Source organism: Spea bombifrons, chromosome 6, assembly GCF_027358695.1.
Source record: "Spea bombifrons isolate aSpeBom1 chromosome 6, aSpeBom1.2.pri, whole genome shotgun sequence".
NCBI lineage: Eukaryota > Metazoa > Chordata > Amphibia > Anura > Pelobatidae > Spea > Spea bombifrons.
In genome coordinates this window covers 21,437,936-21,463,699 of record NC_071092.1, presented here as the reverse complement: position 1 = coordinate 21,463,699, position 25,764 = coordinate 21,437,936, and the positions used below count along the sequence as shown (strand labels likewise).

General features: G+C 42.2%; 1 protein-coding gene across 1 annotated transcript in view; it reads right to left on the bottom strand.

Moving 5' to 3' along the window:
• Window positions 1-25,764, bottom strand: part of GUCY2C (guanylate cyclase 2C) — a gene marked incomplete at its 5' end in the record, with an annotated part of 91,640 nt that continues 65,876 nt past the window's right edge. Inside the window, 6 exons of the mRNA XM_053470278.1 lie at window positions 1-742; window positions 6,458-6,534; window positions 10,570-10,664; window positions 10,917-11,015; window positions 19,215-19,389; window positions 24,943-25,135. Coding sequence (XP_053326253.1) covers window positions 568-742; window positions 6,458-6,534; window positions 10,570-10,664; window positions 10,917-11,015; window positions 19,215-19,389; window positions 24,943-25,135 — 814 coding nt within the window. The remainder of the gene's footprint in view (window positions 743-6,457; window positions 6,535-10,569; window positions 10,665-10,916; window positions 11,016-19,214; window positions 19,390-24,942; window positions 25,136-25,764) is intronic.

Sequence of the window (25,764 nt, the reverse complement as noted above, 5' to 3'; positions counted from 1 at the left end):
TTACTTTTATAATTATTTATTACCAAGGCAAAAAGTGACAGGTCTGATCATTAAGTCAGAATAAGCCAGTAAGCACAAGGGTGACAAAATTTACTCAGGTATAGAGTTTTATTTAGGTAGCCCTAACAGATATACTTAGAGCTTCAAAGTTTATATTATAATAACTGCGAGGTACAATAAGTACAGTTGTATAAGAAATACAGACATTGATTGGTGTACAGGTATGTATAAAATAAGGAAAATTAGGTACTGCATTGTTCATGGTTAAGGGAAATACATCTTACATGTTTTTAGAATGATATGGGACCAAACACGGGGTCATTCAATCACATTGTTTACTGTTTACTTATATTGTAATTATAGACATTTTACACCAACTGAAGGACTGCTACCCTTAAGGACTGACAAACGCTAATTTTCAATTTTTCATTCTGCACTATACAATAATAAAATGTTTGGGGGGGGTTTGGCAGAAAAAGGGAAACATGTGTAAGGTATAGTTTTTGAATACAATCATGTATATTAAAATTCTTGTATCCTACACCTGAATGTTCAGAAATATCTCTGTTACAGGTATGTGCTGGGTGGACTGCTGGTTGCTAATTGAAGGTATTCCAAAGTTCCATTCCTGTAGCTCGCCACACGTGTCAGCTGCCTGTCCTTAAACCCCTCAGTTTCTCTCATTTTTAGTGACTTCTTTATCATCTCAGCAAAGTCAGACTGCAGACGCTGCTGGTTCTCCCTGTTTGACATAACACAAATTGTCCGATATTTTAGGCTGGAAAATCTATATATCATATTACACACCACACAAAAACGACATGGAATCAGAGCGCTGAGTGCTTAATCTGTTTGTTTTTAGGTCTAATTACACTTATGGCCCAGTTACTCCAGTCAGGAGGAATTTGCGAGTACAAACGGTTTTTCTTAATGAATGTTGTAAAATGTTGAATGTGAACTTCATAGACTGGTTTTTCACTAAACATCTGGAACTAATTGCTGATTATGTAGGTATTACCGTAGTTACGTACCGTAGTTGCGCGATTATAAGACGACACGCATTATAAGATGACCCCCCAAATTTGAATATTAATTTAGAAAAAAAAGAAAAAGCCTGAATATAAGACTACCCTATAGGGAAAAAAAGTTACTAGTAAATATTAATTCACATGTAAACTTGAATAAACTATGAGAATATTTTTTTTGTTTTTATTTCCTTATATTTGTCAACCTGCTTATATGCCACTCTGCCCCCAGATATGCCTTATACCCCTATATGCCACTCCGCCTCCCAGATATGCCTTTTAACCCCCTACTTGCCACTCTGCCCCAGATATGCCTTATATACTCATTTATGCCACTCTCCCTGATATGCCTTATTTGACAGTCAGCATTTGGTATGCAAGCTTCGTCTGTAGTTATTGAATATCCAGGGTGCCCAAACTTCTTGCGGGTCTTCCATGTTCCCAATTTGAATAGCATGAGTTTTGCAGTCGACACTCACAAATTGCAATAAATAAAAAATAGAAAAAAATACAAAAAACTTCTATTGGTGGTCCATGGGCTCCTTAAAAACATCCATATAAAGCATGACAGAAAAAACACTACCTAACGCTTAGCCTTGCTGAGGGGGACTATGTGTTTTCTGTTTTTTTTTTCTATCATGCTTTATATGGATGTTTTTAACGAGTACACGGACCATGAAGCTCTTCCAATTAGGACATGTGGGCAGAATTTTCAACATGTGAAAACTCCAATTTAAAAAATGCACACTTCCCAAATGTGGCCTTTTAGCCCCAACAAACCCATGCATAGGATTATCACACATATGCACATACACACACACCAGCTTGCAAAGATACACCTGTCCATAGACACACCCACCCACCCACCCATACCCATTGCCCTTACACCCCCTTCCCCCCATCTCATCTTCCATCCTGTTTTGGGAGCGTGAGGTCCATCACTTCAGACCTCGGCTGCCATGCTCTCTCATCACTATGCGCTGGCTATTGATGCAGAGCGTGGGGATGATGTCATTTCCCAGCACTCTGCATCATTTGCCGGCGCATAGTGATTAGGGAGCAGTAAAGCGAAGTGAAGTGACAGCCCTTGTGCTCCCTTATGTTGAGCCAACTAGAGGGAGATTGTGATCTCCCAACTAGTCCTGCAGGATGCAGCTGCTGATCAGGCAGCTGTGCGCCCCCTCGCAGCTGAGCCCAAGGCGAGTGTCTCTCTCGCCTTACTCTTCCAACGGCCCTGTTCTCTGCCTGCAGAGGTAGTTTTATCAGAGTCTGTACAGACGTTTAAACAGCAACTGGAGCAATACTTGCAAAAACATAATATTCACGGATATAATTTTTAAATTATGGGGAAATAAGTTGATCCAAGGAGAGATCTCTAGCAAAATTAGAAAGAGATTTTTTTGCCTTCTTTTGGATCAACAGCAACAGCAATTAACAGATGTGGGAAAGGCATGGAACTTGATGGACACATGTCTTTTTTCTGCCTATGTAACTGTGTAGCTTCGAATTACCATATTTGAAAAAAAAAATGGTTTTGAGATAGCAATATGCTACTTTGCGTGTTGACGACATCGGGAGGAGGAGTAGCATTACGGAAGTGGATCAGAGGACTAAGACGGCGTCTCTTTGTGGTAGCGCTGCTACGAAGTTTGAAGCCTGGACTCTGTGACATCCGAAACGGAGGACAACAAGTTTTCCTTTCTTTTATACATTAAAATTATCGTTTTTACCTACTCCCCTCCGCTGCCTACCTTCTTTATCTACAAGTACCAGTGTGGGATAAAGAAATTCCTAAGGAGATCATCACACTCTATGTATGGGCATATTTATGCCCTTTAAATTGTAAGGGTCCGATCTGCTTAATAGCGTTTTTTTAAAAAAGTACTTTGATATACTACACCATAATTTTTCTTTTTTTCTCTTCCTTTTATATATGAACCTTTTGGATACTGTGTGTGGGAACTCTCGCTGGAAGGGTATTTTTGTACATATTATTTTTGTGTTGCACATATAATTTACTCACTTATTATTTGGGTGCGCAGACACTTGTGTGGTTTTGATTGTATTTAATTTGGAACATTTTGGGGAGTTTGTTCCTGTGTTTTTGCAGCACCACTTCACCAGAAGGTGTAACATTTATATTTAATTAGAATATTGCGCTTCACTTTTTTTGTATTTTGAATATGCTACTTGCATGTATTACCCTATAACGTATAAAAAAAAGTTAAAAACATAACGTTGGCTATATCTAAACTCAGGACAAATAGAATCTAGCAGGATTTTCCATTAGCTTTTGTAGATAAATAAAATATTTTTTAAGTAAAAGTCCTTTTCACCATATTTTATACTTTTTGTATAGTAAATTATAGGATAAAGAAAGCCCTTCTCGTCCTGAGAGAACAATCTATAACTTGTGTGGTTACAGTAAATGAGAAAAAAAAATATAGCTAAAAACATTTTCACGAAGGCTACAAAAAATCAAATCAGCAATTGTCAAGAAGGGTTAAGGAAATGTTCCTGTTTTCGTGTGTTCATATGAATCTCTGATAATGACATGGGTCCTCAACGAAACTGCTGAAAATTTTTTACAAAAGCAACAAAATTTCATTAAGATTTGTCATTACTATTTAGTCACGTTTAGCCACCGCCCTTACAAGCTGTATTGGTGCAATTACAAGCTGTTTTCTCGCAATTACAAGACATTTTGGTGCTGCTTGGTGCTGCTTGAAGCGGGAAGGGACTCTGTGTAGGAGTGTACATATGACTGATAGGTAGAAGCAATAAAAAAAAACAGGGGGTGGACTCATTGATGGTTATGGCTGTGATTGGCGGATCCAACAGCCTGTGGGCTTTTTTGTTTACATTTTCACTTCCTCAAATTAGGACTTACAAGAGGAAGGGACAAGCAGTAGATTTATAGTAGGGTAGTGTGCTGATGCCATTTAACTTGTCAGTAGGGCTTACATACTGATGAGTGTTGGAGTGTGAGGCAGTGAGTGACTTAATTAGCTAAGTAGAGTCTGAGATTGATGCTCATTGCTCATCTACTGCACTGCAAGTTAATTAATAATTGTTTAATTAAGTCCAGAAAATGTACTGGTGTGGGGTGTATTGGAGAAGCTGTAGTGTATATAAGTTATATACACGTATACTAAGACTACACCAGACATTCTTTCCACAGTTATTTTAGGGCTTTTTTTCTCTTTAAACATTAAATATGGCAAAAAATATTTGTGACAAAATTAGGCATTTGACTGTGCTTGCACACAGTGTGTTTTAGTTTTTTTAATTAAATATGTATACTGTTCCCGAGTAGAGTTTAGTTTAAGCCACCAGCCAAATGTCTAATTTGTGAACAACTTTTTTTTTTAATTATCTTTATATCTTAAGATATTCAATTCATTTATAAATAATGGTGACAAAACCAGGTATGTTACCTGGCTTGCACACACCGTGACTGTGTTTAAGACTAGTTATTGCTAAATATTGTTGACTGAATCTGCCATTTGACTGTGTGAAATTTCTGAGTAAGTATACAATTTTTTCCCATTTTTATCGGCAAGTGCTGTAAGAAGGGAGAAATGTCTTTAAGAAGGGGGCATGTATGAAAAAAAGTAGTATACCAGTCCCAGGTAGGCAGATGCCCTCTTGCTTGGAGTCAGAAGTTAAAATACCACGAGCTGCATGCAGCAACATTACCGAAAAATTCTCAATCTTCTACCTGTGCTAAAATCTTGTCCACCCCACCTACCAAAGTAAGGCACAGTTTTTGTTACAACCAATGGACCCACTACTGCTCCTGGCGCTAAACACTACTGTCCCTGGTCCTAACACAACCGCAAGCACTGTCAGCGTTCCCCAGAGCAAAGATGGACAAGGGTCTGTACATGCCTCTCAACCCCCCCCCCCCGTGACTGCCTGCGCAGGCCACTTGCTCTTATACTGCTGCTGCTCCTCTCTGACCTTCCTTACTTTCATTTTTTTTTTTAATATTGAGGACATTCAGTCCTGATCCTGGATGTGGTTGGATGTGTCTACACCTGTCAGTGCCCTACCACTGCTCCTCCTCTCTCACTGTCCTTACTCAGTGGGATACTTTTTCTAACATTTCTATAATATTTCTAACATTTGGTCCTGCAAAAAGGGGCTGCATGTATCACTGCCTGCCTGCCCTGTCCTCCTCCTACTACTACTGCTGCTTCTCTCTCACTTTCTTTACTTTGGTGGGGTCGTTTTGTTTTCATTTTTCAAATTTTGGTGAAGTTCAGTCCTGTACCAAGTGGCTGGATGTGTGTTACTGCCAGTACCTTATCAGGCCCAGTGCTGATCAGGCAGCTGTGCGCCCCCATAGGTAGGTACATGGCACATCACATGCTGCTTCTGCTCCTCACTCTCCTTCCCAAACCTGGGGTGGTCATTGGTCAACTTTTTTGGGGGAAAACAGTTTGGGGGAAATTCAGTTGGGGAAAGTAGCTGGGTATGTCTGTCAGTGCCTGGCCTGATCTGTGCCCTGCACCTCAATGCCCTTCCTTACTCTGGGGAGTCAATTCTTATGTTTTCTAATACTTGGAGGGGTTAGTCATGTAGCTAGATGTGTCGGTCTGCCAGTGCCTGGTCTGGCATGTGCCCTGCCCTGCACCTCAATGCTCTTCCTTATACTGAGGGATCAATTATTGTTTTTTTTTTTTAATATGGAATGGGAATGAGTCTTGTCCAAGCCTGTACAGTCTGGCTGTCTCTGTCTTTGGCAGAGCTTGCCTTGCCCTGTCCTGCATCTGCTGTTGCTGTGGTGGCTCGGTCTCCTTCCCTACTTTGAAGAATCAAAGTGGTAAAACAAAGACAGAAAGCTGCAGGAGTGGTAAGAGTGTTTGTATATATGTAAGCGTGGATGTGTAATTGTATGTGTGAGCATAGATGTGTAATTGTGTGTGAACATGGATGTGTAATTTTGTGTGTGTTTGAGCATGGATGTGTAATTGTATGAGCATGAATGTGTTATCGTGTGTGTGTCTGTATGAGCATGGATGTGTTTTGTGTGCGAGCATGGATGTGTAATTGTGTGTGTGCATGGATGTGCAATTTTCGCATCAGGGCCCTGTGGCTTCTGGTTATGCCCCTGTTTAGGAGATCAGTCATTCATACGGTTTTTACTGCCTATGACAAGGAATAATTGTGCATTGCCCCCTCTGACAAAATTAAGCAATGCCAAAAAAATAAAATACACTTATATGTAACCCAATTATATGAGGTGAATAACACTGAAATACGATTGCATTTTTAGCAAATAATATGTATGGGTGTAGAAGTTTCTAAACTTTAGAATAGGGTAGGTCAAGATTACAGGAAAAAGACTCCGTAGACAAAAAGCAAAACCAAGTATCATGCTGACAATATAAATATCAGGACTATTGTTAAATCAAACTAAAACTTACACAGATGGGGGTGTGGGGATGTTGTATTTCTGTTCCTTCTCTCCTGTCAACCAGTAGGTAATTTCAGTACCCTTACCCTAAAACATAGAAATAAACATTACTACAGTAATGGAAGGATATTAAACATGTAAATAAGCATCAAGCATAGTAAGATTCTCAAATTCCAGGAAAGCTATAATTTTGTTGCAGTCTGTAAATGTACTAGACAAAAGGAGACATTATATTATTTGAGAATTTGATTGTGGCCCATTTATGCCCATTCCTCTAGCCTCCCAAGCCAAAGCTCTGTTGATATTCTTTAAGCCCCTGTCTACACAGGTTTCACGGAAGCACCTTAACAACACAGCAACAGGTGCAGCAACCACTAACCGCCGCCTTGCTGGCTGTCACCGTGATGTTAAAAGGGGAGACGTGGGTGTGAAGGGTTCATGGTAAAAACCAGCCGCTCTCCCTGCAGGGCCCAGAGTAACTACACCTTAGCCACAAACCTGTTCAACCCACAACCCCCAAACTTTATTCAGTGCCATCAAGTTCTGTTTAAGGCTTTTAAAATACCTAAGGCAGCTTTGGTAACCCCCTGAACTCCTCTATAAAAACCCAATTTAGTTTAAAAAAAAAAAAGTAAAACTTCCCAAACTGAGTTCAAAATTAAAGCACAAAGACAGAACTGATTAATTTATATTTAATCTGAAAAAAATAAACACAGTGCTTGATAAGAAAATAATGGTAAGTGAAAAAATACAAAAATCACAATACAAAACAGTATACAAATAAGCAAGGATGGGACTCAGAAGACGTACATAAAACAAAAGTAAAATAATCCGTGGGAATCTTCAGAATTGGAAATTCTAATTCTCATGTTCCCATTTTTACAGGAATCAGACGTCAGTGGGCAGTCCTGGCCACGTCCCGCAAGGGAAGGCTCCGGGTAGCTGAAGGCCAAAAGTTCCCAGGTATGCCAATTGCTATTTCCGAGGCCTTGTTTAAACTCCTACTGTCATGTTTCATATTCTTTTGGAGGCCACACTGTCACCACAGAACATCTTCATGTTATGATTCTGTCATGGAAACCTAACCATAATTCTCATATCATAACTCTGAAGATGCTAGGTGCTGCATTCCCTATGTGACACCAGTGTCTGTAAGATTTTATGGCATACAGGACAGGACATCTTTTTTAATGCAAGATACCTTATTAACCCTTAATGTAAGCATTTTGCATGACAACAGGCCACACGGGTCTCTTTAACAGACACCAGGATTCCATAACCTCATAACCTCAAAGAGTAAGACATTTAGCCAAACTATTGGAATGTTTTGATACAACATGTTCTTGTTCCTGATATTCAAAGTTTTTACTAACTGATTTTATAGGGGGTATAATATTCTGCTGAGCTGCACAGTGGGTAACGGGACATCACATGACACTTTGGACCTATAGAAACAAAAGGTTTGTATGCCCTGTAACCTTACTATCTAAATGGTTACTGCCCATTGCTGATCATAGGACTGAGCACTGACCCTGACCTTTGTTGTTGACTCCTAGACTCTCTGATGTTAATTGTTCCTTGCATTCTGTAATTTCCAGGTACAGATGTGAATCTGAGGTAGCCTTCTACCAAGAAGAGTTTTTACCTACAACATACCTACCATCTTTCCTCAAAGGTTCTATTTGAAAGGGCAAGGGTACACAGAAGCTGTGGGTCATGTTATAACACAGTACCCAATATTATGTATCTGCAGTTTTTAGCAACTGCCATTGGCGTGCCTTCTGAGCTCTGGTTACCTTGCAGGACGTGGCCAGGACTGCCCAATGATGTCAGCGGTCCTACTGATGTTGGGGCGTTTCCGCTGATGTCAGAAGGCGTTCCTGCTGACACCGCGGGAAACACCCCCATGTAAACGGAAAATGGGCAGGTAGTGGGACGTGTCAGGACCCCGCTCCAGCGACCCGGAGGATTCAGGTGTTGACCCGGAGAACCAGAGAAGGGGTGCTTCACCTGGAGTTCTCCAGGTCAAACACGGAAAGTTCCCAGGTATGGTGGAAGTGTCTTAAAACTTCCCATCTTTCCACAGAGTTTGTATTCATCTGCAGAGGATGTGGCTACCTACTGATGGTAAGTACTAAAGAGTAATGAAAGCACAGGCCATAATCAAACACAAAGAGCAAAAGCAACAGCCTTGTGAGTATTAAACCATAGTCTAGTACATATAATTCACTAATGAGTCATGAACAAGTCATTGGCCAGTACATGGGGAAAAACTGTTGTCATGGACAAGCCATAGGTAGGTACATGGCACATCACAATATGAGAAACACCCAGGGAACATGCATTTTCCTTGACGGAGCAAGAGGTACACTATACTGTATGATATGAGACATGCCCAGGGAGCACACCTTCTCCTTGAATGACCAGTATGTACACTATATATTTAGGACTAATCCGTAAGCTGAAATGTCATGACTTGTGGCTAAAGTTCTATGACGGTGCCATATTTAAAGTCACTGAGCTCTGTAATATGACTCATTCTACTGCCACTGTTTGTTTATGAAAATAGAGATGTGCTATATTTTATACACATGTTAGCAATAGGTGGGGCTGAAACACCTAAGCGAAATAATTAGGTGTCCATGTAATTTGGCCATATAAGGCATTGAAACATTGATTTTGATGTCAAATAAGAACCTTTTGCCCCAACTAGTCTGTCCCTTTTTCCTGATATGGAGAATCAGGTCTTAATTAGTCTTAAATATATAGTGTACATACAGCTCATTCAAGGAAAACATGGGTTTCCTGCATGTGTCTCATATTATACAGTACATATATACACAAACAGCCACTCTTAATCACTTTTAGGGATCCTAAGCATGTTCCTCTAGGGCAATAAGGCCAAGGAACACCGATTTGCATTAAAGTTGTGTTATTTATTTGCAAGTGCACAAATCAAACACCCAAAACTGCCTCTCTGCCCTCACTAGCATTATGCATTACAGAGTGTCCATGTCAAGCGACAGCACACAAGTGGAAGATCACTAAAGCTCTGGAGCAGTGGAAATGTATGCTATAAGTCTGATGGATGAATCTGTTTTTTTCAGATGTCAGAAGAATACTACCTACCACAACGTATAGTGTCTACGGTAATGTTTGGGGGATGAGGGATGATGGTTTGGGGCTGTTTTTCAGGGTTTGGACTAAGCCCCTTAGTTCCAGCGAATAGCAATATTAATACTACGACATGCAAAGACATTTTAGACAATGTGTATGTTTCCAACTTTGTTATACTTGTTTTGAGAAGGCCCCTTCCTGTTCCAACATCACTGTGGCAGTGTGCACAAAGCAAGGTCCATAAATTCATGGTTTGACGAGTTTGGTGTGCAGGAGCTCGAGTAGCCTGCACAGAGCCGTGACCTAACTCCACTGAATAACTTTGGGATGAATTGAAACGCCTGACCTCATGCTCTTTTGGCTGAATGGGCACAAATTCCTACATACATGCTCCAAACTCTTGTGGAAAGCTTCCCAGATGAGTAGTTTTTCTGTGTCATGTGACAATATTTTACTATCATGTGGTGCTGTGTGATATAAGGAGGGAAAACCACCTTTTATGTGAGCCATGCAAATTACTATATGACTTTAGCCCCAGAGTAGGAACTCCCCTGAAGACAACAATAAATAGGGATGATTTCACAATATGCAGGGTAAGTGTATTATGTGAATTCATTTTGGGCCATTAGTCAGTATGCATAGATTTACATTCTATGCTTGCTTATGGATGGTAACTGCATTTTGAGGCATGAATTCTTACACTGCCTCCTACTTAGGTCAGGGTAATATCACAGTGCTTAAACATCAGCGTACACCACCTTTAGATCATGTTAATAATGTGTGTGTGTGTGTGTCTTTTGGGCTCTTCTCAAGCTGTTTAGAAATTAAGATTGTGATGTTAATTTGGACCATCTCAAGTGGCATAATTTATTTTCTTTTATTGATTCCGGAAGATAATTTATGTTATTGAATTTTGTGATACACGTGTCAATTTCCTTTTCCCTTTGTGTACTGTTCATTTACATTAAGTTAACATATTGCACGTGCAAACCATATGTTTCATACCTTGAGATAGGTTTCCCCTCTTACTTCATACTGGAAATCACAATCTGTCCTTTTCAGAATGGATACAGTTGATTTACTTACATGAATTCTTAAAGCTGTCAATGATATGAAAGGATAAATCCAACATTTATATAAATTCATATCCAAATAATACATAAGGTAACAACAAATAATAATTACAATGATCATCATTCCGTTGTTATTAAGAAAATCATATCTCACATATTTTAAATGCAGATATCCAAATGGGACTTTTTCAAAACAATTTTGACATTAGTGTAAAATACCAGCCCTGCCTTTATAGCATTCATATGTAATATACCACTATATACTGCTATGATTCTTACGCAGACCAGTAGACTCCATTCGTGATGCTGTATTCACAGTGTCTCCAAAAAGGCAGTATCTTGGCATTTTAATCCCAACAACACCAGCCGCACATGACCCTGTGAAGATCAAGTTAAAATATTATTGTAATATTACTCAAGCTCTGGTCAATTAGCAAAATATTCTATAACCTGATAATAATATTAAAATAAAATATTTCTGAAAATAAGAATAAATGAATATTCCTCAGCATAATTTATTTTTTTCACGTCTAATGCCCAGGGGCAGATTGGCCCAGGGGCAGATTGGACCAGGGGCAGGGGGGACAAAGAGCAGATCCTAAATTGTTTTCAAAGGGTCGGTCCAACCTGGACAACTTTCTCTTTTGTTTCTTTCATCCCAGGTTATCTTTGTCTCTTTCAGGTATTTGTCCATCCATTTGGAATATTTTTATACTGAATCTTGCAAGTACCTAGCATTTTGGCTTGGCCATATGACACTCTGGGCAAATGTTCTGTGGAACGGTGGACTTATGGGTCATAATGTTTCAATAAGTTTGATCCAGCTGTATATTGGTCCTGCAGTGTGGGACCAATGGCTGGATATGTGCAGTTGCAAGCACATCCAGCTAATGGCCGCATGTACATTAAACTACCAGGGGTCTTTAGTCATTTCCAGTCCAGCCCTGAAGCATTTCTCTATACATTTGTACATCAGCTCCAGGGATGTATGGTAGTTGCTACAGACCCTTGCTTCTTCTGAATGACCTCTTTGGTGTTTTTGTGATTTATTTCATGCTGTATTTTCATACAAGTTTTAATTGAAAAACACTTTATAATGATTGGGGTGATTTATAATCGCATTGCTAGCCCAAATTTGAGCTTGTGACAAGTCATAACAATAAAGTCTGACAGAGACGGCAGGTCAATGATAAATGCACCAATCTTTTAAATCTGTTTGATTTTTGAGCTGTGGTATCAAAATTCAGATCCAGACGTATGAAGGCCCCACCTATAGTTCCCATGATCCCATCTAGATGATTTCTAAAGCAGTGGTACTGAATATCATAGCATACCAGGGAACTTATGGGCTCTGGCTACCTGGCAGTCCCACTGACATCAGGGGCGTTCGTGCTGGCCACAGTGGACATTCCCGCTGACCTCAGTGGATGTTTCTGCTGATATCGTGGGAACACAGGAAGGGGAAATTAGTGGGAAGTGGGGCATGTCAGGACCCCACTCCCAAGACCCCGATGATACAGGTGTTGACCAGAAGAAGCTGAGAAGTTTCCAGGTATGCATATTAGTGGGTCAAAACATTCATTATTTTGTTAAAAAAATGTCTACTGTAGGTAACAGGCAACAATTACTGACATTGAAACCTTTTTTTTAAAGCCATATGAGTGATAGCAGCATATTTCCTACATTATATACTAGGTCAGTGATAGCGAATGTTGAGTGCCCAGCTCCCTGCATAAAACCAAGTTGCAGACCTCAGAGTGCTAAGACTGCATGCTGGTACCTACCCCTTGTGCGGTGCAGTGTTGTTTTGCTTCCCAGACACACAAAAGCATTTACCCACATTTATGTATAAACATACACAGACAATCTGGGTTATGTTCACTTTGCAACACAGCTGTTAAATATATACCTGAAAATACCCACCCACAGGACCTGCCATGGCACCCACAGGACTTGAGATTGCCATGAATACTTTAGGCACCTTTACATGCTTAACCGGCTAATCAAGGGGCAGGCCCAGGCCAAGAAAGGCTCTTTTTTGATTTTTCAAAGGTCAGCTCTCATGCTTTTGTCAGCACCCCATCAGGCCCAGGGAGACGGATTTCAGATGTTAGCTGCGTGTGCAGCAGTGCTGGATGATGCTGCGCGCCCAACACATCTTCTTCTCTGCTACCAGGAGGATGTCAGCTCTGCATGCGCCCAATGATGTCACCATGCCCAGGAACATTTTAACACTAGCTTTCCCTTCAGTGCCTTGCTTGGTGTATTTGATCTCAGTTCTCATATTGTTGTTTGCTATTCTTGTTGCCATTTTGAATTGTTCCACGGATTGCTGCTGCTATTATAGTGTCCCTGACCATGGTTTGTTGCACGGATTACTGCTATTATTCTGGTGCCCCTGACCACGGTTTGTTCCCCAGACTGCTGCTGTGGTATACAGTATGTATTAGACTTGTTTTGTCATATAACAGGGGTGTCCAAGTTTTTTCTGCAGTGGGCCACTTCATCAGAAAGCTATGTGTGCGTGGGCCGCACTCATTTTTCACTGAGAGAAAATATGGCCTTTTAGCTTTATAATGCATATTAATACAGGGTTATTTTGGCAAAAACACCGGAAATAATCATCCGCAGGGGACCTGCCGCTTCCCTCTGTGTTGCTCGGCAGCGTCTCTTGCAGGGTACGCTGGAGACGCAGGAACCCAGCGGAGTCACGTAAATGTGCATCACCTGACGTGACTCCGCTCCGTTCCTGTTCCCCTGGGCAGGTCAAGGGAAGTTCAAACAGACTGCGCGCAACGCAGATGGAGACAGCACCCCTGCGTAAGTCTGTGAGCGGCACCGGAAGATCTGCATGCGTTTTTTTTTTAATTATTTTTGTGACAGATATTTGGAAAGCAAATAGCGTTTGGGAGACACCGGAAATGCCAAGGTGGAGCCGGGTCCCCTGAAAAGGTGGGGTTTTTCTGGTGAAGAGGCAAGTTAGGTAGCGGGTTTGAGCAGCCCTCCTCTACTGATTATTTCAGTGGTCCCAAACCTTGCAGGGAGGGACCGACAGGATATGGCCCTCCTGCAGGCCTTTCTTCAGAGCGGAGCCACTTATACACAGCTGGAAGCTGAACTGTGTCCTGTTGGAGAAGCCAGATTTTGTTGATGAGCTGTGATCTTTTTATGTGAACTGTGTCAGTACTAAGTGCCTATTCCCCACTGTAGCCCAGTGGTAGAAGTTCACCAAAGTAAAACTGTGTTCTTTCTTTCAAGCCAAAGGCAGAATCCAGAGGGAAGAGGAACTTCAGACAACTGCAATGCAAGCTGCAGTCCCTGTTGGGCCATGTACAGATGGGACATTGACGAGGAGCTGGAGGAGACCAAAGGGGGCCAGAAAATCCACTTTGAGGACGAATCCTAGCAAATTGTATTCTATTCCAAGGTGGAGAATCTGGAGAAGGGTGAGAAAATGAAACTTGTCGGCCCGGACCTCCTTCACCTGTACAAGGAGACGGTGGTAGAGGGCAGGATGCCCCGCACTCTGAGAGAATGATCACAATCCTGTATAAACAGAAGGGGGAGAGATGTGAAAAATTGGCGTCCCATCTCTCTCCTGAATATGGACTACAAGATCCTTGCCAAGGTACTAGCAACCAGGTTAAGGAAGGTCATCGGGCAGATTGTATATCCAGACCAGACCTGCGGCATCCCAGGGAGCCGAAATCACAGACAGCCTGGCCCTTATCAGAGACAAGATACACTACATCAAGGACGGTCACACCCATGCCGCTCTGGTCACCATGGATAAAGCAAAAGCATGTGATCTCATGGTTTTATGAGTCAGGTCATGCAGGGGTTTGGGTTGGGGGATATGTTCTGTTCCTATGCTAACCTGATGTACCATGATATTTGCAGCAGGGTGCTGGTGAATGGCTGGCTGGAAGACTGACCCCTTCCCAGTTCTCTCTGGGGTCAGACAAGGCTGTCCTCTTTCACCTCTTTTTGTCTGTTGTATACAGCTCTTCACCAAATGCAGCAGACGGAATCCGGAGATCAGAGGGATCACCGCACCAGGCAGAGATAAGAAAGAGATAAATCGTGATCATCTTCTGCGCAAAGGTCAACTGCAGGAAGTCGGAGATCATTCTGTACGGCCAGTGGGACCTAACTTCCAAACCGTTCCTGGGAGTCTGGTTCAGTAGAGAAGGCGCGGCTCTGAAGAGCTGGGAGGAGAGACTTAGTAAAAGTAAAGCAGGAATTTGGATTGTGCTGCCTCAGAGACCTTACCATTGAAGGGAAAGTGCTGGTGCTGCTCAACGAGATTCTTCCCATTCTGTAGTATGTGGCTCAGGCCTGGCCCTTGCTGGTCACTATCCACCGAGCCATCAACAAGGCAATCTTCTACTTCACGTGGGACTCAGAGTAAAGTACGCAGTGATGTACAAGGAGGCTCGTAAGGGAGGCAAAGGAGTGCCTGACATTCCTACCATGCCAAGGACCTTCTTTGCATGTAATTGTGTATGCAGGGCTCTCAGAGATGCAGTGAAAGGCTCTGCTGAAAAGTCAATGTCTCGCTTCAACATTTGCAAGCTGACTAACAGGCAAAAATACATTGCATGGATGGCCCCTAAGGACATTTATGCATGCTAGGGGGCTGTGGACTACCCACAGTGCATTGTGGCAGAGAAAATTGCCCTTCACTTGTTCTGGCAGTGCCAATTTCCACAGGTTTGTTAAGAGCTGTGGGGTAGGAACTCAAGGACTTTATCAAGAGAAAGTACATGTCCTACCCCTCTGTACTACAGACTTTTACCAGGAACACACACTGAGGGCACCATTGATGATGCTTGGCATCTCATATTCTATTGAGGAGGGAGCAGGCCACAGTCTGTGACTGACACGGGCTTATCCACAACCTCATGAGAGACTACTTTCTTATGGACAGTTTCAGTAGCATTTTTTAATGAAGATCAAGACTGCTTTGGAAGACTACAACCAGCTTGTTTTAACTTGAAAAACATTAATGGTGACCTTTATTATGCTGGGATGCCACCATTTTGCAGGCAGTGTGGTCAATATGAGCACAACAAAGAAAAATGTACAGACTTTTTTTGTAATCATTGTGGAAGCCATGAACACACAACAAATGACTGTAAAACCCCCACATTATGCAGACTGTGCCTAAAGATTGGCGACATCTATGCTATTTGTCCAAGTAGAGTCAGACCAAAACCAGCCCAACACCAATCTCCAACAAAACACTCAGCCTCAACAAGAGCAAACAAAACAACAGCGTGAGAATCAAATGGAGGCAAATATCTGCTTTTCAGAATCTGATGAGTCAGAAAGGCAGATTGAATCTACATATTCAGAACTGTTTCAGCCATATCAGCTATAGGAAGTATTTATACTAAGTAAACCCAATGCAAAGCAAAGAGGAAAAAAGTGGAGACATCCTGAAAAATGCTGAAGGAGACACCTATAAGCCTAATACCCTAAACACTGCAAAAGGTAAGGACATACCAGAGGCAGAAACCAAACAAGGAACCACTGGCCATGGCTGACAACACCAGCAGAAAAAGAGGACACCAGCAGAAAAAGAGGGCACCCAAACAGAAATCCAAGTCAGAGGCTAAAATCACAAAAGAGAAAGCCTCTGCAATGATAGTGAACAAGGAGCATGTTGTAAGTTCTTCTGATCTACCTAGTATACCTTCCTATTCTACATTAAGGGGGAATTTAAACTCCCCTGTGACATCTTCTCAACAACAGGAAGACTCCTATTTAAGTTCGGATGGTGAACAGGAAGTAGAAAGCTTTTTTCGGTTTTTATTTCAATGCCATTTTACATGGTCTGTCTTTTAGTGTAAGGAGTGTTTTTAGCAATGTAAGAAGGGATACATGTTTTAACATTTCATCTGTGTTAACATGTACAGTCTTCTTTTTGCAAGAATGTCGCAGACCACATAGCCAATGCTATGAAAGGTATGAAAAGACTAGGCATTTGGGCCATCTGTATGGTCTGGCTCTAATAAAAATAGGTCTGCAGGAGTAACCATTCTTTTTAAGGGTAATGTTCTTAACCCCTTAATGACAAAGCCCGTACATGTACGGGCTCAACATGCATTGTTTTCAATGGGTTTAAGGACCGCCCATTGTCCTTAAGGGGTTAAATTGATTTTAACCAAGAAATGTTACCAGGCAGAGTTTAATTTGTCAGTGCTTTTAATAATGGCTTTAAGTGGCATTTGCCTCCTGGGTCTCCTCGGAAAATCACCCTTGATTTTAGAAGGTGATTTTAATAGTGTAGTCTGTGGTCATGCAAGGCAATATACTGTTTTAAAGCGGCACTCTGGAGGTCATGGAACAATATCCTTTTTAAAAAAGAGGTTTTAACTAGACTTGTGCATTCTTATTCAGGAGAACATGAAAACAAACACGAATGGTGTGTTTTCGTTGTTAAAACCGAATACCGAAACTAATATGGTGGTGGGTACACGAAGACAAAGAAGGACAACAGGAAGAATCCTCGTGTTCATCTTCGTTAATATCTCCTAGCTAAACTCCCTGGTCTCTTCCCACTGCCTCTACCCTACCTTATCTATGTAGCATTGCAGGGGTTAATAGAAATGAGAATCCATAGAATCGCACCAGGAGTTAAAGGTCCATAAGAGTGACTGTCGCAGACAGGGAGCTCCTCTGGTATCAACCAATAAGGGCAGCTGCCCTTCATTGATTGATGCCAGAGGAGGCCCCTGCCAGCCTTTGTTGCCAAGGTTTAGACATTAATGTTGAGTTATTTTGAGGGGACAGCAAATTTACAGTGCTATACAGGCTGTAAACTCACTACTTTATAGCAGAGTGTAATTTTCTTCATGAAAAGATATAATAAAATATTTAAACGTGACAATACTCTGGTAGGCTGTCACATTGAAAGGATGCTCAATTGGGACCCAGTGTGCCAAGAAAATGTCCCCCGCACCATTACACCACATCAGCCTGAACCGTTGATACAAGGCACATCCTGCCAATCCATGCTTTCATGTTGTTTACTCCGAAGTCTGACCCTGTCATCTGAATGTTGCAGCTGGAAACGACACTCATCAGGCCAGTTAACATCCTTCCAGTCTTCCATTGCCCAATTTTTGTGAGCCTGTGCCAATTGTAGCCTCAGTTTCCTGTTCTTAGCTGACAGGAATGGCACCGGTGTGGTCTTCTGCTGCTGTAGCCCATCTGCTTCAAGGTCCAACGTGTTGTGCATTCAGAGATGGTATTCTGCATACATTGGTTGTGACGAGTGGTTATTTGATTTACTGTTGCCTCTCTGTCATCTTGAACCAGTCTGACCATTCTTTTCTGACCTCTGACTTCAACAAGGCATTTTTGTCCACACAACTGCCGCTCACTGGATATTTTCTCTTTTTTGGACCATTCTCTATAGACTATAGAGATGGTTGTGCGTGAAAATCCCAGAAGTACCCAGACCAGCCCGTCTGGCACCAACAACCATGCCACGTTCAAAGTCACTTAAATACTCTTCCCCATTCTGATGCTCGGTTTAAACTTCAGAAAGTTGTCTTACCACGTCTACATGCCTAAATGCATTGAGTTACTGCCATGTGATTGGCTGATTTGTGTTAAAAAGCAATTGAACAGGTGTACCTAATACAGTGACCATTGAGTGTACATTGGCCTTACGAAAGCCTCCTCATACACACACTACCTTAGAAAGACCAGCCCATATATATATATATATATATATATATATATATATATTCACATGCACATTCACACTTGCTCTTGCAGGCCCAAAAATACAAATACTCTCACTCTTTCTTCACATTTCTTACCTTTCTCCCTATCTCTTACATTTCTCCCTCTGCTTTCTTCTTAAAGTCCTGTGCCACAGGCTGTGGTGGGAGTGGGAGATCTGTTCCATGAGACTTCTGCTTCAGCTGTGCATGAAGCTTCCATGCTGAGCGCCCGCATATTACATCATATCCAGACGCTCAGCATCAATCATCAGCACACAGTGTAAGGGAGAGCTGAAGCAGAGGTCTGAAGGAACAGATTTTGGGCCAGTTTTGTGATCTCCCCAACCAGCCCTGCACTCCCAACTCCTGATTTCCCGAGACATGTCACAGGACACTGAATTACCAGGAAAGGCTTCCAAATCCGGGACTGTCTTGGGAAAATTGGAACAGTCAGCAAGTATGCTATGATAGAAGCGCGAGGTCTGTTCTCTATTTTAGTGCTCGAACACGGTGCGCAAAACTTCAAAGCTGAGCTTCGCGATATGACATTATATCCTGGTGCTCAGCAACAATAGCCAGCACACTTTGTGAGGAAGCAGTGGAACAAACAAACCTCATGCTCCCTTTATTTTGGATCAATTTTAAAAAAATTACCTGTCAGTCAACAACCTGAGGTTGACATCGTTGTCCTGTTTTTATATTAATAAAATGTTATAACTACAAATGACAGTAACCAGTAACACAAGGAAGAGGCACTTAACTATCTTGCCAACGTCTTATTAAGACCATATTTTGACACAACCACTCCAAGATATAGATATGTCTCAGAAGATACTACCTGAATGAATTCCAATCCTTATCCAGACAGGTAAGCCTGGCAAATGCCTTAGTTCAAATGAGCCCATGAAGCTGAGGATATCCAAAGCCATCCTACATATATCTACAGCATGCCTATTTCCATTTCGATTTGGCAAGCCACTGACCACCATGTATGCATCTCCAATTGTTTCCACCTACAGAAAGGAAAATACAAATGTTAATATACACCCAGAAAGTGACAGCGATCAGTTTTGTGTTATAACTGGACTACAGGAACAAGTTTCAGTTTACTGTTCTGTTTTTTTTTGTAAATTAAAGTTAATTTGTTAAGGTTATTCGTTTTCTGGATATGGTATATACCATATGGTATAGTAGAAAATGAAAACAGTGAAAAATATATCCAAATACAAAAAAAACTACCCAGTTAAGCTTAAAAACATGTTCTTCAATTCCTGTAGAAAACTGGAAGGAGTAACCAGATCCCAAAGGGCAAAAGAAAAAAGGAGGAGGAGATGGAACAGAGATAAAGGGCCTGGAAAGGGGAGACCTTAAAAAGACAAGGCAAGGGGTAGGCAGGGGTGAATCAGGGACCCCCCCACACACACACACACTGGGTGACCCAACTACCCTAGCAGCCTTTTAATAGTCTCAGAGCCGATGAACTCCAGCCAGGTAATCCAAGTCGCAGTATTTTCTTGCATCTGATCCGAGTAGGAGTGTATCAGTTGCTTTATCACCTTTACTTCCTTCACCATATTAATATATGCCTTATAGGAGGGAACAGAAGTACTTTCTTATATTTACTATGCCTTCCTCTCAGGGCTTTATTCTTTAAAGGATGAATTTTCAGGAGAGTAGTGGTTTAAATTCCTCACTTTACTTTTCATTATGAAGAGCAAAGACTTTCAAGTTTCTTCAGCCAAAAAAGTTAATCTGACCCTGCATAGAAACATAGAAACTGACGGCAGATAAGAACTAGAGCCCTGCACGGGACTGCTTTTTTAATCCCGCTCCCGCTGTTTTGAATCCCGCTCCCGCTGTTTTGAATCCCGCTCCCGCAATGTGGGTGTTCCGCTCCCACCCGCTCCCGTCACATTTGTGGCCAATCACGCCCGCCTCCTTACCTGATTTCCCGGGCAGTCCCGCAAGGCTGCCCTTGTGTTGTTCCCTCACAGCGTCTCTTTTCTTGCTCCGCCCAGGAACAAGGTGAAGTCACAGGAAGTGACATCACATCATGTGACTCCGCCTTGTTCCTGGGAGGAGCAAAAAGGAGACACTGTAATGGAGCAGCGAGAAGGCATCCTTGCCGGGATTACCGGGACCCGCAGGTACAGTGCCTGACCGCCCGCTCCCCCCGCAGCCCCAGAAAGATCGCCCGCGATCCAATGCAGTCCTCTAATTAGAACCATTCGGCCCATCCAGTCTGCTCAACCTCTGAATAGTACCTGGCCTTATCCTATATCTATCTTAGGTTTATGCCTATCCAATGCTTGCTTAAATGTCTTCGCTGTATCAACATCTACTACTTGTGTTGGAAGACTATACCCATGCATCCATTACCCTTTCCATAAAGTAATATTTCCTGATGTTACCTTTAAACCTTTGCCCCTTTAGCTTATGACTATGTCCTCTTGTTGTGGTAGTATTTCTCATTTTAAATAAACTATTTTCCTTTATCTTGTTGATTGCCTTTACGTATTTAAATGTTTCTGATAATACCTCTCCCTATACAACCAAGCATTCTGCTAGCATTTCCTGCTGCTCTATTGCATTGTCTAATAATATGCATAATGCATAAACCAATGGATCAGGAGAAGTATCACTGATTTAAGTATGATTTATATGGGGCAGCCAAAGCTCTTCCTACAGAAAAAGCTTACAAGACTTTGACCCAGAGACATGTTCTGTCCGAGGCCGATACGTTCTAGGCCTAGGAAGGAATTTAAAGTGGGGCTGCAGTCCCCAGTCCCAAATGCAGGGGGCAGATTCCAGTGAGGACACCTGCCGCACAGGGAAGGCTGTGGACCAGGCTTGGGGCAGTACTCAAGGTAAATGCACCACTGGTTGGATCTTCACAATGTATAATAAAGTCAAATAAATTGCTCTCACGCATAGTGTGCCAGACCTTGTAATGCTCAGCCTGAGAGCATTGCAAGGTGGTCATCTAGCAGCTGCAATGAAGATCTGTGCTGCAAAACCACATAACTCCATTGATTTTACAACTTCCTGGATCTTCGCAACTGGCTCATGATGCCCACTGTTTACAAAATTGGGACATTGGGGCAGCTACCTGGGACAGAGCTCAAAAAATGTCCTGGGAAAACAGGAAAGGTTGCAAAGCATGCGGGTATACTTCTAGGCTTCATACAAGTGGAAACGGTAAGATTTTATTGTGTCTTTGAAAAACACAAGCTTTTTAGTCATTCTTCTAGATTAAAACAATAATGGCTTTTAATTGTTTTTCCCTCTTTAAAGTACCAAACTGTGTAAGGTTTGATTGTGACTTATTTCAGATCTCACATGTTTGGAACTTTGTAGTTTTTTCACATTATCAGTTTTTATGCGTTTATGCAACTATATGTGGTTTGAGACACTGCCATGCTACTGGGAGTTTCCATTTTAATGCTATCCCTGGCAGCACAGGCAAGGTAGTCTCCTCCTATCTGAGGTATGCAAAGTTATAAAGAAAGACCTTCCCTCTCGCATAACCCTCTCTCAGTACTTGCTCTATGGGGAGCTTTTTTGGGGAGGGACATCTCAGCTTACATTCAGAATTCCCGGGTGGGCTGTCTTCAGTGGCAAATCTAGGAACAATATATAAGGGGAGGCACATAAGATACCACCGTCAAAACTGGGGGGCCACTAATAAGTTTCACCACCGAATCATGTCACCAAAAAAACTAAATAAATATATAGAAATCAGTATGTAGTGATACCTTTTTATTGGATTAACATATTACTTAAAAGACAAGCTTTAAAAAAAATTCTTCTCTTCCTCAGTTATTGCTCCCTCAGCTTTTTTTTTTAAAGAGGTTATTTTACTGACACTCCCCTTACACATACCTGGCCATAAACATATACATACACTGCCATTACACACGACTGCCGTTACACGATGCCTTTACACATACCTGCCCATAAAGGTACTGCCATTACACACGACTTCGTACACACACTGCCTTTACACACATATACACATACACTGCCCCTACACACTGCCTTTACACATACCTGCCCATAAACACACATATACACATACATTGCCCTCACACACATACCCATGAGCACATATTTACATATACTGCCCTTACACACTGCTTTTACCAACACCTGCCCAAACACACACACATATACACACAGGGCCAGCCCTACCATGGAGCAGAGTGGCGGCACTTTGCCACCCCAAGCCCTTTTTTTTTTTTTAAAGTAGAGGAAAGAGAGTGGTTTTCGCTTACCCGCTCGGCGCCCCTCTCCTCTGCAAACCCTCTAGCTCGGTCTCGGTGCCGGCTTGTAATGCTGAGTGCCGGAAGATGACGTCATTTCCGGCGCTCAGCATTACAATCCGGCACCGAGACCGAGCAGGGAGACTGGCCGCAGGACTGCAGAAAGGTAAGTACAAATGGGGGGGGTAGATAATAGGGAGGGAGAGGAAGGGTAGATAATGGGGGGAGGCGGCAGAGGAAGGGTAGATAATGGGGGGTGCGGCACGTTAAACTTCGCCCCAGGCAGCATTATGCCTTGGACTGGCCTTGTATACACATACACTGCCCTCACACACCCTTGCCTTTACACATATTTATACACATACACACACACCAGCTTACAAACAGACATTTACCTACACTGCTCTTACACACACCTGTCCTTACACACATCAGCCTACACACACATATATACACATAAATATACATATATACACATAAACTGCCCTTACACCACTTTCTCCCCATTTCTTACCTTTCTCATCGTCTATCATCTTTCATCTTCTATCTTCCATCCAGTTGTGGGAGCGCGGGGTCTGTCATATCAGACCTCTGCTTTAGTGCTCCCTCATCACTTTGTGCTGGCTATTGATGCAGAGCGCTGGGATAAGACGTCAAATCCCGGCGCTCGGCATCAATTGTCGGCGCGTAGTAATTAGGGAGCACGGAAGCCGAGGCCTGAAGTGACAGACCTCGCGCTCCCTAATGTTGGGCCAGTTAGAGAGAGATTATGATCTCCCCAACCATCCCTGCTCATCGGGCGCCCCCTGGTAAGGGAGATCACAATATTGCAGCTGCCTCAGCATGGCCCAGAAGACCGGCCCAGGGGAGGCAGCCTCTCCGCTTGGTTCGTGGGGGGGGCAAGGAATAATCTAGGGGGACAATTGCCCCCCCTGCCCGTGTAGCGACGCTTATGGCTATCTTCTTCTTGGGTCCCTGTGGGACCACCCAGGATTTTGGATCATTTCTGGGCTAGGCCCGAGCACCAGGCAGCTGGTGGGGCCTTTGTCGGCTTCAGGCATTCACGGGCAGATTAGTCTCCAACGTGCGTGGCCAGCATTTTTTGCCAACCACAGATGTTATAAGTATGTGCATTCTGTTTTTTGGCCTCTGGATGCATCCACAATTCATTGTTTTTTCCTGCCATCTTCTGATTTTGGTTTTCTGTCTGTTTGGCTATGCTTTGCTTGTCCTGTCCCTTTTGCCCATGCATGACCCTTTTTTCATTCATTCATTTTTATTTTTGGTTTTAGTTTGTTCTCAGACAAAACTGCTGACCCTCTTGTAATGGATCCTAAGAAAGCAGTGACCAAGACTAAAGACCTTGCATGCGTTTGGTTGTCTGAGTCCGACTCTTGATCTTAACTTAGATCTTGGATGATTCATTAATTGCAGTTCATTTGAATATTTACGCTGAATATTTCAAGCTACAATACTTCCTCTGACAAGGAGGGTGAGATCTCTGAGAAGGGCTATATGTTCCTAATTGAGGAGGTTGGCTTCCTGATTTTGGGGGTCATACTTGCTCTAGACATGGAGGAGCAAGCAGAAGACAATCTCTTTCATGGCTACAAAAGACTTTGCCAGCTTATGACGTTTCCCCCCCACATCATTATGGAGGCGTAGCTGCACCGTGAGAAGAAACTCAGTACATACTAGGAAAATGTTTCCCGTTGGGATTTTGCAGTTGGGCACCATAGTTTCTAAAGCCACCCGCTGCTACCTGGAAGAAGCTTCTATTTCCTACGCCATTTGTCCATCAGATTTGAGGTATACCTCAGGCGAATTAAATGGATTTAACTTCTGGAATGACTATCCAGAAGGCAATTGCCTTTGAACTTGGCATTTTTATTATTCCATATAGATATAGGTTTGAATTAAGAAAGAGTTTTGCACACCCGAAACATCTGCAGGACCCACCTGTCTGCTATCTAATGTATTAAACACATGGATTTTCACTTTTGCATACAATCCCTGAGCGCTGTGTTTTTTTCTGATTCTTGTTCTGTTATGCTGCACATCATTTGGAGCAGTGGTGTTTGGAGCTATAGCTGGACGGGACTACACACTTTGTTTACACAGGTACATTATGTACATGCCATACAACTACAATTTTAGGCTATTCCATTCTGGGGAATATTCCTTTTTTAGAAATGTAAATTGCTTTGATTTCATCTGTCAAGTACAACCTGAAATCTATAGTTACAAGATGCAACTTACAACACTTATGTTTAGTATATTGAAAAACATTCATTGGATACATACCTTGTACACATCATGATGATCCAGAATATGATCAAAGTTCTTATACATATCATTCAGCATGTCCACAACTTCCATTGGTGTGCTGTACTTGCAGATTGTGGTGAAACCAACTATGTCACTGAAGTAAATGGTGACCTCTTCAAAATATTCAGGTTCCACACGGCCTGTCTCTTTAAGGGATTTTACTACTGGCCTGCAACAAGGGTCACATTACTGCATTATTTATGTTGACATCTTATAAATGTATTTAAAAAAAAATGTAGCCCCTAATCCACATCCTACAGCACAGGGGATGGGAAAAGGGCACTGAGAAGGCCCCATCACAGTAAAAACGACCTCATTGCCCCATAAAGGAATAATTAATATTACTCTGACTCTCAGAATGATGATACATATAAGTTGTATTAATATGCAACTTATAGAACTGACAAATCCAGGGTCTGGGGACAGTGAAATACGTTTTATACCTGACTACCTCTGACTCCTACGAAACTCCCCAAAAAAGTGAAACGTATGAAACACAACTAGGCTGCCTTAGAGATTTATTTGATTTAGGAATATACAACATTTAGTTTTTTGTCTTCCTGAGTCCATGCCTATGTTGTCAGACAGAAATATCACAGTGATCACCGCTTCAGTGTCACTGTCTCTTTTTCCGCAGCTCTGATTCTTCTCTTCTGTCTACTTTCATCTGTCTTCTTTCTTTGTCCACTTCTCCCTGGTATCAGCCTCCACACACATCCTCTTCCTCAATTGGAAGAACGCGGTAGAGACTATCCTCACACCTAGACACACACAATTACCCAGGCCAGGTAAAGGTGA